The sequence below is a fragment of the Falco rusticolus genome, chromosome 8 (assembly GCF_015220075.1).
Source record: "Falco rusticolus isolate bFalRus1 chromosome 8, bFalRus1.pri, whole genome shotgun sequence".
Classification (NCBI taxonomy): domain Eukaryota; kingdom Metazoa; phylum Chordata; class Aves; order Falconiformes; family Falconidae; genus Falco; species Falco rusticolus.
The window spans coordinates 44,825,942-44,844,840 of record NC_051194.1 but is presented as its reverse complement, the minus strand read 5'-3'; the positions used below and the strand labels follow the sequence as shown (position 1 = coordinate 44,844,840).

At 35.6% G+C, this 18,899-nt stretch overlaps 1 protein-coding gene across 5 annotated transcripts in view; it reads right to left on the bottom strand.

Annotated features, from left to right (window-relative positions):
* The window catches only part of DYNC1I2 (dynein cytoplasmic 1 intermediate chain 2), a 30,290-nt gene that overhangs the window by 3,236 nt on the left and 8,155 nt on the right, over positions 1–18,899 (bottom strand). For 4 of the 5 annotated variants that reach the window (XM_037398052.1, XM_037398051.1, XM_037398054.1 and 1 more), the window contains exons 5-14: positions 15,150–15,209; positions 13,812–13,927; positions 5,088–5,177; positions 4,667–4,829; positions 4,475–4,574; positions 3,815–3,940; positions 2,722–2,868; positions 2,277–2,390; positions 1,778–1,911; positions 627–771 (exon numbers count right to left, since the gene is read on the bottom strand). In XM_037398052.1, coding sequence (XP_037253949.1) covers positions 627–771; positions 1,778–1,911; positions 2,277–2,390; positions 2,722–2,868; positions 3,815–3,940; positions 4,475–4,574; positions 4,667–4,829; positions 5,088–5,177; positions 13,812–13,927; positions 15,150–15,209 — 1,195 coding nt within the window. The remainder of the gene's footprint in view (positions 1–626; positions 772–1,777; positions 1,912–2,276; positions 2,391–2,721; positions 2,869–3,814; positions 3,941–4,474; positions 4,575–4,666; positions 4,830–5,087; positions 5,178–13,811; positions 13,928–15,149; positions 15,210–18,899) is intronic. The other variant, XM_037398055.1, reaches the window with a different exon arrangement.

The window sequence follows — 18,899 nt, the reverse complement described above, 5'->3', positions numbered from 1 at the left end:
TGTTATTAAAGGGATGCTTCCCAAAGCATGCAGCCTTTTTGCTGGCTGCTATTATAAAAGAATTAGTAGCAAGCCAATATTGTAAGAGATTAAAAGATTCTTAATGCATTAAAATTACAAATCAAGCCAAGTATAATTCAGTGACAGCACTTCAGGGTATTACTGGCAGATTCCAACTCTGCTTGGCATTCCTCAGGACATCAGACTAAGAGTGAGAGAGGTAATTCTGGCAACGGGAACGACAGGTATTTCAGTTGGGAGCCTCAGAGTTTAACAGACACCAGCTTTTGACTCCCCTAGTCCTTCACAAATTGTAGCAAAACATTTGCTTAAGCATCATACAAAGTAATTGATTTTACAACATGATTTACATTTGATTACATTGTAATTGTTGTTGATAACAAAGCACAAAAGGATGAACAGAATGGATGAGAAATATACAAGTGATGTAGAATCTAGAAGCAAAGCTTTTATGTTATTAACTATAGTTTTGCTCATCAGCTGTCTCCTCTTTGCAGGACTGCTGCTAGGATATTTGTGACTTCACGTTAAGTTTACTGGAGTTTCTTACATTACAGCACCACCTTGTGTCAAGGACTATGAAGAAAACCACTGAACTAAGTTACCTTAGTTGTCCAAAGCTTTACTGTCCAGTCAAAAGAAGAGGTGACAAAAAGATGTGAGAAGTCTACGGGTCCAACAGCTGCATGGCAGTTGATACCTGTGATTGGTCCCTGGTGTCCTTCAAACATCTCACTGATTCCAGCTTTGCTGTTTCAGAATATATAACCAAGGTTAATTTACCTGGAAACCATGTATCTGCAGACAGAAACAGCAATTCAAATATAGCCACAAGAAGATTTTGCTGCTTTGTATGGATGTTACCCCAGTGCAAAAGGCTTCATGACAACAGGATCACAGAAGACCAGGCTTGAACATGGACCTTAATTTCAACATCAATCTTCTGCTAACCTTGAGTGCCAAAATATAGCACAGGGAGAAGAGATTCATTCAGCAGGTACCAGTCCACACGTTTAACTACATTGTTCTCCAAGCAATAGCTAAAGTTTCCATTCATATGAAGAACAAAATGCAGTCTTCGGGGATGAGCATGAACCTCCAACTGACTTAAGTGAAGTTGCATGTACCTTATGGACACAGTGTTCAGACAGAAAATGGTAACAATATATCCCTAATAGTCTTCTATCTGGAGCAATGAAAAAGAAGGGGGTAACAGATGGAAAGGATGTTACACAAAAGTGATACAATTTTGGGTATTTTGGAACCAAAAAGCTGTGCAGCAAGGGTGATGTGTATTTGAGATGAAATCTGGACACTCAATTATATTTAAGAAAGCAATTGATAAGATACAGTCAGACAATTTCAAAATAGATTGAACAGCAGGAGAAAAGCTAGCCAATTTAAGATTTGTGCGTGATGCTACTGTACAATTATCTATAGAACCGATACGAAGTTTGGCACATTCTGCTACAATTCAAATTAATAGAACAGCAGTGACCTATGCTGCCCTCATCAACACAAACAACTCTTAGTCACTGGAGGCAGCAGAGTACCAATTCAATATTCCAACTTCTGTTTTTAATGAAGTTCTTACTCAGGAAAAAGCACGCACAGGAATTCATATACAAGCTATTTTGAACTCTTTAAAGGCAAAGGAGTAAATGTGCTCTATAAATAAATTTAGGAGTATAAAGCATGCAGGGATTCACCCTTTCACTATTTCTACTTCCTCTGAATAAATAAAGTTTGTATTCACCTTCCATGACGGCACGCAGTGTACACCGAGCCTTCTTCACTGCCAACAACGAAGTTGTTGACATCACCAATAGGGAAGGACATGCAGGTAACAGCCACAGCCTTGGACTGTTTGTGAACCAGCTCCATGCTATCCTGTAGTGAAAATATCGGCAACTTACTTTAAATGACTTTTCAGATGTTAATATTTCAATTTTTTATAGATTTCTCAATAGAAGGGTGGGTGGGTTTCTTGTATTTTACTTGTACAGATTTGGGCAGGAATAAGAAAGTTGTTTCTTGCTAAAATTGTGTTCACCACTAACACAAGTGCAACAACAATGTACAAAAGGCTCAACAGACAATATTTGATTCCACAGGTGGGGAAATACTTTATCATGCTACCTTAAGTAAAATTCTGTACGTTGGGAAAATGTTTATTAGTGCTTTTTGGATTCATTAAGTTTTTACAAAATACTCATCTGGAGTAGATACTGTCTATATCCAAAATTATATCTTACCTGTGGTTGAGAAAGCATGTCCAGACTCCAAGAGCATATTTTCCCATCAGTTGAGATGCTAATCAAATTATGAGCATTCTGGGTCCCAACAACATTTACACAGTAGACTGGGTGCTAAGAAATGTAAAATACTATCAGAAAAAGTGATTTCCAGGGCACAACCTATTCTAATATAGTTAATATAAAGTAAAATACATAACTTCACCATTTAACAAAGCCTAAGAGATGGATCATGGTACAGTGTATGTATACATACTCCCCTAGAAAAGCAGTATTTGTTTTTCTGACACTGATTTTTACAAATAGCCCCGTTCTCCAGTGATAGCATTGGCAAAATAAGGACACAAACATTTAAGCATTATCAATCAAGTGCACTGGACAGAGTTTCCTAGAGGTTAAATACATCTCAACAGGGATCAGTCCTTGAAGATATTTCACCCCCTACCGTGTGAGCAGCAGCTGAAAGTGGAGTTCTCTGCACTGGGGTTCTCTTATTGCTGCGATTATCCCATAGCACTATTTGGCCTGAGTATGTGCCACCAACCACCAGATTGGGATGAAATTTTGCAAATGTAGCTGACATCACTGCTGACTGAAAGGAAGAAAAACAAACAAACAACAAAATACACAACAAACTATCATTCAACTATGCTATGTCTAAAACTAAAGAAAATGGGGCCAAATATCAGAGTAAGTTCTTTACCTAGATTTGTTACATTAATTCACTGTCCAACTACTTAAGTATTCACAAACCCTTTGTGAAGCCCCAGTCTTCGTTTTAACCTGTATTTATAAAATAAAGGTTTCCTCCTCTTTTTTTTCCATATGTATACATTTATATTCCTCCTAGCATAGTTTGTTAGCAAGCGAAGGCCCAGAAACACACAAGATTCTAAGAATGTCTGGACACACTTTGTGGTTGTTTTCTTAGAGAACATACACATCTGTTTTGATACAATAAAGTTACTTTTGCAAATTAGGGTTTGACAGTAATCTGACAACATGAGATTAAATTTTGATTCAATTTTTCAGAATTATGGCATTTTGAAAATAAAGTGGCTATCCTAGGTCTGGCATAATGGAAGAAATTTGCGTGTTTTTGTCTCTCATAAAACTATTAGAAAACCTCCATCGCCTTTTTCTGGACACATGTTTCTAGTTTTCATCCTTGCTCCATCTCCTCAGGCCATCTTCATTCTATTCGGTAAACTAAGCTCTAGTACTATACAATCCCACTCAATCCCCTTACATAAAAACATTCCTTGTGGTTCAACTATTACACAAGAAAGTTTTTTTGTTTTAAAATAAATTAAAACAAGAAAATGAGTTCTCAAACAAGACTGAATTCCGAATGATGTCAGAAATTCTGAAACAAAATGTTTCTAAACTGAAATTCTAGCTATCAACATCTGTTTGCAAAAACATGCAGTTAAAGGTAATGCCACCTCAATTAAATCATTATGTTGACAAGCATAAGGAAGGCACTTGTCCAAGTTCATCAACATAAAATTGTTAAGCCTCCTGAGATGGAATCATACCTGGCAGTGAAAGACATACTCTGGGGTAGTTTTCTTGTACTTCATATTCCATACAAGGGCCACCCCATCAGGCTCATGAGGTGCATCCTCATTGTTGTTGTAAGAGGCTACAAGTAATTCTGGGTACTGTACAATAAGCAAAAAAGACTCAAAGTAAGCAAGATGATTAGCTAATGGTCCAGACGATCTTTATTTTCTTTTGCTAAAATACGGTTAAAAAAACCTACCGAAAACCAAAAGCCACCTTACATTATACATAAATGAGAAACTGTCAGTTAAAACTGTAATTGTTTCAAATTTAGCTCATAAAACAGCAATTAACATAGACATTAGTCTTGCTCTGTCTTTCATCATAACTTGTTTTTAAACATAAAAAACGGTACTCTTAAGTGAGCTTTTTTTAGTGAAGCTAACAGTTTACCTCTACAAAGTAGGCCATAAACCAGAAACAAATATGCTAAAGACTTTCTTCATAATATAAACAACCTTTTGCTATTTTTCATGAAAGATTAACAGCTCTGTCTACTTTCTGTGAACTATGGAGCATGTAAAGAACACACTTATATACAGCCTCTAGCAACTGTACTTACAGAAGGGTCAAGTGCATAGAACTAGAAGAATTTACGAAGATAACTGCTTAATGTAAGCATTAATTTTTACCTGAGATGACCAGTCCAAACAACTGACAACACGATGCTTTGACCAACGTTCATCAAAAAACTGCCTATTTAAGGACAGTTTTGCTCCTGCTTGAATCTCTCTAGAAAAGCAATTAGTAGATATTAATCTTGGATCACTTTTTCAATTACAAGTATTACACATTCATAGTAAAGTATTCAACATTCACATTACCCTTCTTTGTCTTCTAAGTCTCTTCCACTGTAATCAAAGAAAATGTTGATTTGCTCCGAAAGAGCTCTTTCAACAATCCGTGTGGAGTGGTCAAAGAAACTTAGAAATTCTTCAGAATGCAAAATTTGTTGTTTTTCCTCTTCTGTAAGTTCATGAGGGGCAGCTGGAAGAGAATTACACGTATATTCTCTGGACAGCATACTTTCATCAATTCTTTCCAAGAAAGGAAACCGGAGTATTTATCAAGATGTTGGAAATTTTATTTCCTAACATCCATAGATTTAAAATAGTATTTATGTTTTATATTTTACTAGTTGATTGTTAAAATATAAATGAAATTAATTTCAGCTTAATGAAAAGAAAGTTAAAAAAATTATTGATGTCTTTTACGGTACACTGAATGCTTTGAGATGAACTGTACCTTCTTCCTCCTCCTCTTTTTTTAATGTTTTTTCTTCCTCAGGTTCAACTAATGGTTTTGGTGCGACTACATCATCTTCATCTTCCTCATCTAAGGAGAAACATTATTTTGAGACTGTCAATGTTTTTAAAGAGGAACAGTAACTTTCCATATGAGTCTCAAATAAGCTCATGTAAAATGGTATAATTTAGCTTAAAATGGTTACATTTGTAAAATGTAGCCCCCAGGATAACATTACCTCAAACGAAAAGATCATTGGAACACTCTCTACACCTGGCATTTAGTTGCACTAAATTATGTACTTGTATAAACTGAAATAAGATGCATAAGAAATTGTAAAGAATCCAAAGTGGAAATCTCTTACAAGCATTTATGATTCCACACAAAACCATGTGGTGGATGCATGTTCTGTGTAACATACTGACACGTTAATGCTGTAGAATAAAGAAAAATCAAATGTCTAAAATAGTCTACAGAGCAGCTGCTTACTTGCGATCTGAAACCATCAGTCTAATGGGTCTTCACATGGCATGAAGATGGCTTACATTAGCTTTCAGGTTGCTATTCCAAGAGGCAAATTTTGCTAAAGATAATAGCTGGGAGATTACATTTTTTCTGTCATTCTAAATGCAAGTCTCATTACCTGTATCATGTTTGGCAATGAGACCTTTATAGCAAAATGTGTTTTCCCTAATTGCAATGAATAGCATAAAATGTTAATGTTCGCGAATACTGACAAGGTTTACAGCACTTTCTGCATTTCTACATTTTATTCTTTGAATACTGTAAACCAGAAAATAACTTTAAATTACTTGGTGTTGTGGAATATGCATTTCCTGGTCTTTCTTCACCTACTTTCTAGAATAAGCTTCTGAAAAGACTATTTTTATTGGTTAAACAGCTATGTCATCTGTTTATAAGGGAATGGCAGCAGGAGTTTGCTGCATGCCTCATCACAAGTAATGAGACAGTATGCAACAGGGACTAGGCTTGTTTGTTGCAGTCTTCTCCCTGACCCACGTTCAAAGTTATATAACAAAAGTAAAAAAAAAAATAAAAACACACACACGCACACCAAAAAAAGAAAAGAGGGGGGGAAGGGGGGGTGGTCGAGAGATGGGAACCAGCTGCCAAGCCATGGTCCCAGCAGTGAGGCCAGCTGACTAGATAGCAACAACCAGATGGTACTGCTAGGATTGTCTCTCTGCTATGAGGTGGCAACGGGATGGCACAACATTTTTCTGCCTGACTGCTTCCAATCACGTCTTTCCCCAATGGCAAGCCTGTGCAATTACCAGCACTCCAGGAGGTCTACAGACAAGCCTTTACCCTGCAAACAAAATACAGCTTGTAGGCCCTACCAGCTGCCAAACCACACACATAGTGATAGGTTTAAAGAGGTCTGAAAATCTTTCTAACTCCATAGTATAGGCAATAAAAATATAACTGTACCTGCAGGAAAGAAAGCTTTAAATGACACTGTATAATGCACACAATAATACAAACTCCAACTTAATCAAAATGATAATGACGTATGCCAATCCTACATTACTTGAAATTGAGCGATTTTTACGTTCTGACAAGTTTACAGAACTAGGATAAGTGGCATGAATGATTTCAATATATGCTCATACTTTTGAACCAAATGGTGAAGGTTAAAATCTTTCCTTTCAAGGGCCTCAATCAGCCACAAAGGAAAACAGTAATCACTGTCTTTTCAGCCAGCCCAACCGCATTTGTCAGCCCTTTCTCCGTCAATGCAGCCAGAGCAATCAACCTGCCAAACATTCAGAATGGAAAAACAATCTGAAAATACAGGGTATAATGCACCTGCCAGTGAAAATGGCCATTTCAAGAAAAGCTAGTGATCTCAGTGACCCTGCTGAGGAGGCGGTGGTGCAAAGGGGAAAGAACGCGTAAAAGAATTCTTAGTGATCTCCACTCTCTTGCACATTGACACTTCCTTACAAAGCATGCCAATTACAGCTTTTGTGCTACTTAAAAAAAAAATGAAAGCTTTTTTGGCAAAATAATCATGCAGAGAAACAGAAAGACACTGCTCCTTTTTAGATGGATTCACATGTACAGCGGACTAGTAATCTGAAAACTGTATAACTTGTAGCAATTCCAATAAAGAATGGAATGGAATTCTTAATGTCAAATCACTATAGGTGTAAACACTGATTAATTAAAAAATGTAATATGAGTTAACACACATGATTTTGCGAACAACAAATACAGGACCACATATTCACATTACAGCCACTTGGATAAAACCCCTCCTCTTGCATGCCATGCCAATCAATCCTGCAGATTTAAACGATGCCTTCAAATTTAGAAATTTGGTTTTGGGTCACCCTGGGTACATTATTCTAGCTTGGGAAGTCCCAAATTAGAAATTTCAGCCCAATCCCCCATTAGTCATACTACACTGATTCTAAGTACCATTTTCAGTGACAGGAGTCAAATTCTTTTCAAATGCAGATGGTCAGCCCCTTAGTGCTAAGTGACCTCCTAATCTACATATTTTATTCAAAAAATCATATAGTTGATTGCTCCTGCCTTTTAATGTTTGAAACATAAATGGCATATATTATACAGCGCTCTAAATTCCTTCATAGTACTTTCACTGCATACAGCCAGCTTATATTACTGCATTTAAATGCAGGATACAGCACTTATTTTAATATTCTCAAAGTATCAGACTTGAAATTGAACATGTCATCTCACTGTGATTTATCTGTAACTACATAAACCTAAAACCTTCCCTCTAAAGAAGAGTCATATGCAAACTTCATCATTAAGGGATCTGGAGGAAAAAAAAAACCAACTGAGACCAAATAACACAAAACAAAAAACCCCCCACCTATACAAGTTCTTGACCTCATTATTCAAAACTAGGATGCTTTCTCACAGAAGTTTACAAACAAAAAAGGCAGCACGAAGCTTTTGGAAAACAAAAGAAGTAGGAAATTTTTGTCTTAATTACTCCTTGTGTCTCTCCTTTATCTTGAATTTATTTCGTAACAGGCCAGGTGCTGGTATTTGCAAGGAATTGGCATAACAATAATATATTACCCAGCAAATGCTGCAAGATTTGACATACTATTGCTGTAACAGTTCCACATCTACTAAGTCAAGAACCCATGATCCAGTCGTGTGTACTGCATTTATTTCAAGTCAGGTACATAAATTTGGAAACCTTAAAGGCACTGCCTAACTTCATCCTCCTTATTCGTTATTGACTGTACCCACTGACATTTTATGCCACTTCAATTGTCAGTACACAAATACAATTTCTCATTTAAATAAAGGCTGCTAAGACATAGAAAAATCATAAGGCCACAAAGACAGGAAATGGGACTCTATGTCACATCAATGTATGATGAATATTCATTATGATATGCTAAGCAACTAACTCCATGTTCCTTCTGACAGGTGAACAGGGGATCTAACGTTATAAACTGAGCAGTAAGGATTACATAAAAATAGCAGCTACTTTAATAGTGACAAATTTGTCAATGAATGCTAAAAAGGTTTAACGAACGACTTATTTTTTTGCTTTAACATCAAAATTGTGATGTATTTTTTCCAAGACAGAAAGAAAAGCAGTACTGTAAATTAGACTGCACCTCGCAATAACACTAGAGTGAAGTTGCTGTTGTCTGCGTAATCTGTTGCTGCAGAGTAGGTTAATCAAAGTTAAATCATCTGTGAAATGGGTGGCTTTTGTTAAGCCAAATGTCTTCATATCACATTTTCCCATCTATATTTCACTGTGTATTTAAGGTATGTACAGGATAATATATAAGAGGCCATTTTTCTTTTTAAATTATTAAAATGGAAAAGCACTGCATTTACTGCAACAACATCCAAGAAGCCAATCCTGTACACCAAATTGTTATTACTCAAGTCCAGAATTAAAAGGACAAAAATGCTTAATATTTTCATTCTGTGTCTTGGAGACCCTACCAGACATTAGTTCCTCAAAGAGTAGAGCTAATTCAGTAATACTGTCTGCAGTTAGTTGTGATTGCACATGCACAATATTGTACAGCAGTGCTAAACAAGTATCCTGTTAGCCCAGGAAGAGCCTTAATTGTGACAGCTGAGCAGAAACACATTCCCCTATATGCCTGTCTTTGGATTAACTACTTCAAGGACTCCATAACACATCTTTACTCAGCATACTGGTGACCAATTTCTTTCCATGTGAATTTGAACAGTATGTTAACAAATCACAAAGGAAGAGATTGAACAGTATAGTGCAGAAGAGTATAACAAGAAGTAGAGATAAGAAAAAAAAATTAGCATCAATGATTATAGTACTCTGCGTGGTGACCAACACCGAGTCTGCAGAACATTAAGATACATAGCAGAGTTCACGTCTGAATTGCATCACTGTTACTAATACTGCTTCTGCTGTCTGCTAGAAAGAAATGAGGTACAAAGAGAACGCAATTTCAAGTGTACTTTCAGAGAGTAGATCTGAAAATCTGCTGCCTGATACAGCATGCCAAATAGAGGCTAAATAACAAACCCAATAACCAGTTGACCACAGTAACTAAAAAACCATGTCCACCAAAATCGGACAATGAGTGAAACAGGGAGCAGTGTTACATATAGCATCACAGCAACTGAGAAATGCATTTAGATAGTAGGAAAAGGGGATGGCAGAACAAGGATGCTAGGGAATGGAGCAGCCTAATCACAGGATGTTATGATGGCGACAAAAGTTATTGAAGTGTAGTAACAGCACAGAGGCATTAATGCTTAGGTTTATTAGTTATAAAGTATGGGAGAACAGCACTGAGTATGGCACAGCACTTACCAAGCCAAAATAAATTTGATTCCTGAACAAAAAAGACTGCCATCACCACTGTATCACAGAATGACAAAATCCCAAAACTGAGTAACAGAATGTGCTAAGAGAACAAGAAAAGAAAAAACCTGGGCATATTTTCTCTGTTGTATTGCTCTGAACAATGAACCATTTCATTATTTAATTTCTTTTACATAATAAATAGAGAACAAAAGGGTTAGAAGACTACAGCTATTGAAAAGTCTGGAGGAAAAAACCCAAGAATATGTATGTGTCAAGGCCGGGGGGAGTACTGAAGACAGATATGTGTCAGTATTTTCATCAAAGCAAGAAGTTTGAAAGCACAAGACTGCCACCCTGACACCACTTCGTACTGCATCTCTTTGCTACATCCTTAGGCTTTTGTATGGGACCTCAAGGAAAGAACAGCTGTGGGTTACACGCATCATACAAAAAGTATGTAAAACAAGTATTGCAGTTTTACCTTCTAAGTCTACTTTGGATATCGGCACCTTATTATAAGAACTGTGAAACACATTTATTAACTTCAATTAATAGGGAAATTTAATATTCCATACTGTTCAGAATACACTGAATGACTTCCTGTGGCAAAAGACTTAGCACTCTAAAAATGACTCAATCTCTAACCAGAACGGAACTGATTTCTACGAGATCCTGACTCTATTGTTTTACAATATTACAAAAAGAATCCATTGCCTAAGACAAGCAGTTTCTCAAATACTTGCAGGTCATTAGTACTGCAGTAAAAAAAAAAAAAGGAAGTTGTGAGAACTGCTGTAAATGCCTCCATCTCCTAAAGAATCTGTCACATTTCAAATTTAAGAGCTGAGCATAGCCTAAGAAAAAGACAAGGCCTATCTACTACTTTGGATACAACACTTCAAAGGGGTGGGGGTGAAGATACGTAAAAAAGTCATACAATTCCAGCAGTGATACTTTTTGTCTTAACATAAAGAGGCTATATTGCGATTAGCACTGAGGTCACATTCTAGCTCTAGCATCTAGGGCTGCATCATTCTTTCATTACAAATGGAGACAACCACTGGCTCTTCAGTTGCAGCCAAGAAGCTTGTATCTGCAAGACAGGGTGAGGCGAGTTACTTCATATTTGAATATTGACTAGAATGGTGCAATATGTCCGCACTATACGAAAGCCTGAACATATAAACTTAAGTCTACCTCACTCCTCTAACTAAGGAATTTTCCTGGTTTGGATTTCTCAACTACTGAATGCAGTCTTTTCTATCAACTTCTGATATAAGTGACCTTTGCATTTTAAAACCAAGAGTGTTCAGGTAAAAGGTACACATGATTTAAATTCAACTGTTTGTTACACCAAATCCAAAATCAGCATCCCCAAAGGCCAACTTTAAGTTGGGGATATGAAATCTCCCCTATGTAACTCACTCTGTGTTGCCATAATTGTTTCCATGACAATTAGGAACTGTTTTAGTTTAAAACTAGTTTACTCCTACCTCCTATCTGTTCCATGAGACAGATTGGTTGTAGTTTGAATGTTTCCCAATTCAGCTTACAATAAATGTATGCCACAATGGTTTGTGGTTACAAGTGGAACAAAGGTAACTGTATTTTTAGTTTGGTGTTTTATTGTGATGAGGTGTGCGTCCGTCCCCCAAATGAGCACAATTGAACCTACAGCACAAGTGGACCTAAACCTGCAGAATGACTGCACAGCATATCTAATAAAACTGCTTCTATTTTCCTTTGTTCAAAAGCACAGCTCCAACAGCCTTATAAAATGTCAAGTTACAATAATTAAGAAAGGTTCAGTCCATTTTACAAGAAAGGCACACTGGATCTAACCTAGCTGAGATGCAACTTGTTGCTATACAAGGGAATTACTGAAGATTATTTGCATGTGTAAATTCAGTTGCAAGCTCAACTTTCAAGTGTACTTGGTAAGATTATCTTTAGTTTACAGTATACTCACTAAAATAAATTAAAACCACAACTCAGATTGTAAGAATAAGAATCAATGAGATAAATTATATTCTAATTTTATCTAATTGCACTCTGTGAAAATTCAGCATATTGCTTTTGTCAATTGTTTTAAAGACTTCAAAATTTTCTTCCCAGAATCAAAATCTCCCACCTAGTGACTCCTTTCTTTTTGAAGGAAGCATAATTTTTTTTTTACACCTACATCCTATTTCAGATGTCACCATAAACTGTGAACATGGAACTTAATTACGAATGTGTTTAGGTACTCTTTAAAACAGACCTTAAAAAGACCCCCAACACTGAAATGATGAAAAAGCATCTGTGACTTCTGTGAAGTACACATATATAAAATAAATGGCACGGGCCTTCAAGAAAACAGTATTTTTAAGGTGGAATAGATCAGGAGACAACATCTGTATTGAGAGCTTTCTGGTAAATGCAGAAATACATACAGATGACCCATCTTTACAACTCCACTATAGTAAACCTGAACGTGAAACTAAGATCATACAATCACAGGCAATTTCCACTGACAGCAGGCAGTAGAAGTAAAACTCTTTAAGCACATGAACTACAAATTAACTCTTCAGATTCCATGAACCTGACAGAGAGCAGGAAAAAAACCTGAGGGATCAGAAAGCTGAAAAGGGCACTGGAGAAATGAAAGCAGGAAAATCCCAAATGCCTGTCTGCGCAGGGATATAGACAAAATGAAGGAGGGAGCAACAGTCAAAGAAAACGCATATCCTCTGTTATTCTGGATCACTGAATAATGAAGTTTGAAAGATCTGGTTTGTGTTCTGAAGACACACAAGTCCCTTATACTGGATATCCAAAGATAAGAAGGGAAGAAACTTCTCAACACAATTATTGCAATTTACTTCCTTTCTTTTCCCTCCCCATTTGAACTCATTCACAGTCCTTTGCATCTAATTAAACTTGCCAAAGTGACTTCAAGACTTCAGACAAGAGTGGCATACTGATGTAGATTAGAGCAACAACGATGCATCATTTGTAATACACTTCACACTCTGTATCATTTGTATTACACTTTCAGGAAATTATGAAGTTTCTAGAAACACCAGCATAAGTTTTCAGTTGAGTATTCCCTTTTTGTTTTAAAAAGTGTTTTTATTTCCTTGCATAAACACCCAAAAGTTCACATACCAAAGAGCAGGAAAATGCAAAACTATGAATGTAGAATTCAGTCCTAAAATTTTTAGCAAAGACACATACTCAGTCAGTCTTATTAAATAACTACGAGATTTTGTTGTACAATGCAAACAGGTCAAGATCAGTATTTTCATTTGGAGCTAAATTAAAGCGTTTCAACATCAAAAAGCAAATTCATTAACCAACTGTTTTCTTTGGAAAAAATTCTTTCCCAAAAAGCAAACAAGTCATGACTGAAAGAAAGCATAGGTTCAATTGCTGAGAACAGAAACTGCACAGGTTAATAAGGAAATTAGTTCCTTCTATTATACTCAATGTAAAAGCTCCAGGTACAAAACCTCAGATTCTTAAGAAGGGCTGGGGAGTAACTGCTAAGTTTTTTGTAAGGATACACAGCCTTCAAGTTAAGTTGTGTGTGGATTCTGAAGTGTCATAAATACAATATATATCCCACTTTTATCAGTTGTCAGCTAATTAAGCAACTCTATGTCTAATCTGAATGTTTACTAGGAGTAAGAAAATACCATGTATTAGTAATAAGAGTAATGTTAAACGAGATGCAGAATCACAGTAACATGAATTTAATAATAGAATTTATATCAATTAGCTCAATTACCTCACATATCAACTTTCATTTACCTCATTAAGTTTCAAGATCACAGGTGCTGGTTCTAAATGAGACAGTCAGCACTATTATAATAAAAGAAAAGAAAAATAACTTTGGTAGTAAGAAGTTAACCATTCACCTTCTTTTGGCTGAGTCATAACAGGTGTTTGTGTCTCCTTTGTATATGTAACAATTTCTCGAGGAGGAAAGTCAACTTGTGTAATTTTGGCCATTCCGAGTTTAACAGGTCCGCGTCTAAATAAAATTAATAGACAAGTCAGAAAAAGCACTTAGCTTTATGAATTACTTCACATTTTGCCTAGAACAATACCCAAGTCATCATGTCACAGCACTTCTTAGTCAAATTTAAATCCAGTAAAAACTTTACTCTGAAGAAGTCATGTGATTGTGACTCATATTTTGTTATCATTATTATCCAAAATCAGCAGCTATTTATACATTTGCAACAAAAAGAAAGATGTGGATATATATACAAATATCTGGATTATAAGGTATAATTTTCAAGTTTTCTCTTTGTGGTTGACAAGAGTACTGCTACATATATGACACATCCTTATTTTCAATGGAACAGATCTGCTCACGAGAGTCTCGTTTGTAAGCACAGTTCTATGATTTTAAAGTTTAAGAACAGCTTAGTTATTCAGCAGGAAAAAGCATGTCCTAGCCCTTTTAACTTTGCTGCCCTTTTTTGTCTACCTCTGAGATACTACTGAGAATGCAGAACTGCAAGTCTAACCTGAAACCCACACACCGTCAAGTGATTTATCCATAACACTTTACTCCAGAATACAATACTGAAAATCTCTGAGCTTTCTGACCTTAGCTTACAGAAGATCCTATAAACGCAGTTATAGCCAGTATCAAACTACAATGTATAATGTACTTCCAAAAACCACACATTAATTCAGCCATTGCAGCTTCCTATAAAGAGCTAATTTAAGTATGTACTATAGTAATATTACAATGAACCAATTAATTTTCTTTTTATTATCCACCCCACTCCTAAGATAAAAGCAAAAGAAAAAGAGTAACCCCCTTTGAAAGATTTTGGTGGGCTGAATCATAATTCTTTTAGCATGATATGGGTTTTAGTACATGCTTACAATGAGCTACAGCTTTTATAAGCATATTCACAAGAAAAGATAGGGATCACTTTTAAAATACAGTTAATCTAAGCTTTTTATTTTAAATAAATGACTTTTTAAAGTTTATATTTTGTCAAAGACACTCAAAGAAAAACATGAATAGGTATGTTTTGTTACTAGACATAAGCATCTTATGTACATTGTAAAATTTCCTATTGCAAGCAAACCGCACTAAGTCTAGGGATAGTGAATTTCTGTTACTTACAGAACAGTTTCTTAACAACAACTTGAAGTCTTCATGAAAAAATAAGCTCTTATACTTATTATCCATAAGTACATGAAAGAGGGAATATAAGAAATCTATGCAATACCCCAGATCGGAATCAGAGTGAAGCTGAAGAACTGATGGATCAGTATCCCAATGCAGCGTCCTGATACCCCAGGTTGAACAATCATGCAGCATTAGCAAAAAAGGCCAGAGATTAGTGAAGCAAATACACACTATGAAATGCTAGAGTTACAGTAAGCTTATAGTTATTTCATTGTTCACAAGAAACAAAGCAATGTAACATCAGTTAAGGGAAATTCAGCAAACATTCAGTGCAATAATACATGCAGTAAATACAAAAGTTAAAAAGCAAACACAGAATTCAGAGCTATTAGAAAAGAATTAAACTATTTTAAAGATTGAAAGTTGAAGATCTGCAAACAAATGTAACCTTTATGAGAGGCAAATGAAAATATTTTAAATACTGACAAGAACCATTAAAAACTTCAAATCCCTTTTAAAATCAGTTCAGATTTGTTCATGTCATATGAAGACAGATTTGTTAACGTAATGCAATCTTGCCCAGAGCAGTAAATACGTGGAGGAAACTGTCATATTGGTAAAGGAAATGAGTCAACACATAAGCCTTTTGGTAGCAGGGCAAAAATGCATTTCCACTGGGATACAGAACTGCTAGAGTTTCCAAGACGTGACACTGCAGTAATTATGGGTTAAGCACTGCCTTGGGCTTGTAAGTGTCACCTGATTTAGAGCAAAGTCCATTTAAGATATTTAAATCTCTCAGAAATAGTGGGCTTCATATTAATAACACGTTTCAAAGTCATGTGGAATAATGAACAGAAAAGATCCATTCCAAGTTTCTTCTGTATCACAAGAAATATGGAAGGGGAAATAAATCTTCCCTCTCCTTTGATTTTTAGCCTTCACCCCTTCCCCACAAGTTTTCATTTAGTCTTAGGCAGAATTTTAACACAAGCTTGTAAGAGGGATTAACAGAAGAGCATGCATGTTTTTTCTGAAGTTCTTAGGTGCTATTATTTTTTGGTTTAAAATCATACTTTATAACACATTAAAAAAATAAGGAATATGTAATATTTACTATAAGTCAATAAAAGGTAATTTTACATTTCTATCCCATACACGGTAATGTTCTTATAAACCAGGTGCAGAATTTCTAAAGGTAAAATTGATCTCAAAAATGTACAGGCAATGCCAAAAAAGCTCATAAATACAGATGTGTCATGCACTACCTTGTTCTTGTAGAAAGTATGCTTCAGCAGAATCATTAATTATAGTTTAATTAAGAATTACAAATCCACTGTATTCATATTTAGAAAATCATTCTACAAACTGCTATCGCATCCACAACAGTAGCGCAACACCTAACCCTCTAAAACCTTTCCATATCTTTTCCTTATCAGAAAACAGCATTTTACCATAAAGTTAATTACTTTGAGTGTACTTATTCTTTAGGTCTCTGCTATTTTTCTTGACCAAATAAATTTAAGCTTGGAGTTTAATTTGGTGCCTGAGACTTCAAGCTGGGTATCGCTCCTATGTTGTTCAATCATCCATTAAAAAAAAAGAAAAAGAAAGGCAACACCCAAATCACCACCACCTCTACCTTCATGTTGTTCTGCAAAGGATGACTTATCTACAGATCCAAATGCTGCATCATTACCACACCACCTGTCAAACATTTTCTCAACTTCTTCAATACACTTGAGACAAACTTGGAGAAAAGGGCTACAAATTTAAGAGGTTCCAAGTTTTGTGCCTGCTTAAAACCTAGCTCTTACTGAGGTAGCTTTCCTGCTTTCAAAGCATTCTTTTAACTTTCAACAGTTGCTTCAGTGGTACCAGGGATAGTGTGCCTTTCAAAAATCGTTCAAATCAACAAGCAGTACAGCATATACAGTTAAATGTTTCTCAGAGATGTTATTTTAGAATAAACGTAAGATCCTGAGATAAAATGTACCTATTATATGTGTACCAAAATGATGTAAAATACTGTTCCTTTTGCCTTCCAGTTATTTGTCATGCCTTAAGTTAAATTAATTTATATACAAGCTTCAATGAATATAAGTTCCTATTCTTCTACGCATGCCCAAACTTCTCTGTATCCAAGCATATTCCTAAAACTTCCTATAACTCTAAAAAGTATTTTTGGTATTTAAACTAATTCTGTGAAGCATCCACATAACCAAAATCAACTGTATTAATTTCCAGTCTTGTATCTATACCTTTAACTGACAAAAAGGAAGAAAGAACAGTATCAAACTGGGAACAAAAAATCTGTACTGATGAAAATAAAGACAGGCGGAAGTAACAGCAGGAACACAGTTTGAACACTGCTCTAATTACTAAATAAGTAAAGTTACCAGCAAGATTCAGCATCACAGAGGAGAAAAGACTAAGCTAACAGAGCAGACAGTCTGTATATTTGCAGCATCACTAGAGAACAAATAGCCACAGATGGGAAAAAAAAAAAAAAAAAAAAAAAAAAGACCTGAAACAATATGCTAATATGAAAGGGTTTGTTTTAAGATTATCAAGCATACTGGTGGAACAACCTGGGCTTTCTAAAACATCTCATTTATATTAAAGCCACCTGTGAAATGCCAGGTATAATGCTAAGGGGATATCACACAGTCCAACTTTTGCCATTAACTTTCAGGTTCAAGTATATATGTACATTAGGAATGCTGTACAAACTTGTACTACTGGGAGAAGAGAATGTTAGCCACTGGCTGGAAAATAAGCAAGGGAGACTCCTAACAGTGACTCTATCGCCTTCAATTTAGCTATACATTCACACCTCCACATGTTCAAGACCACAATCTTTTTATGCTTCCACATCTGAGAAATTGTCAAGAGACAGACGTGGTTTTAAAGTTTACAGACACAGGAAGCTATAGAGGCTTAGGATACCAGTTTTCTCAAGGCTTCCTAAGAAAGTGTATGCATAGAACATTATGTTACTGTGTCCTAGGAACATACAATCGGAGAGCACAGTACACCTGAGGCAGATAAATTCCATATGCAACACGACTTTCAATTACAGATATGTGGCCTACAGACATAGTTTCATATTAAATTTAAATTATATATGAATGGAAATAAATTATTTTTTAAAAAGTCATCAACAAATAATTTCCTGCTTTTTCTTCTAGACATATGATAACAATTTAATAAGCAATAACCACAGATTTAAAATAACATAAAGCTTGCTTGTTACTCAGTTAACAAACAATTACATTGGTTCTTTATTAACATGACAGGTGAACTTCCATTGTGTAATGAATAAGCTATGCACAAGATAGGGCACTGTTAAAAAAAAAGAAAGAAAAAGAAAGTTTGGGTTCATTGCCTGATGTCTTCTCTGTTTTAACTTAATGGTTGCTACTTAGAAATAGGTACCTTGCAACCTTTGGTCAGGTCATTAAGTCACTGATTTATTTTCAGATTAAGGTTCTATATAGTTATGCATGCGTAATCCACATGCATACAAGACATTACTACAGTCTTTTTAAAAGATGTTTCAGAGAGGTGCAAGTATACACTCTTTCTCCAAAACTACTCATGTAAGCACAAAAGTACTGATAACTGCTTTAGTTACTGTGCTCTAACTAAACTTCATCCATAATGCATACTCAGTAAATTGTAGCTGCGTGAACTTAATTTGCCAAGAAAATGTACGTTACCAATATTGATATGCAAATACTGCTCTTATTTGCAGACTGTACATGGGAAATGGCAGAAATACCCTTTGGAAGTAGTGTTTCCCACCTATCACCCATATATTGCCATTTGGAATTCCTAGTTTAACAGA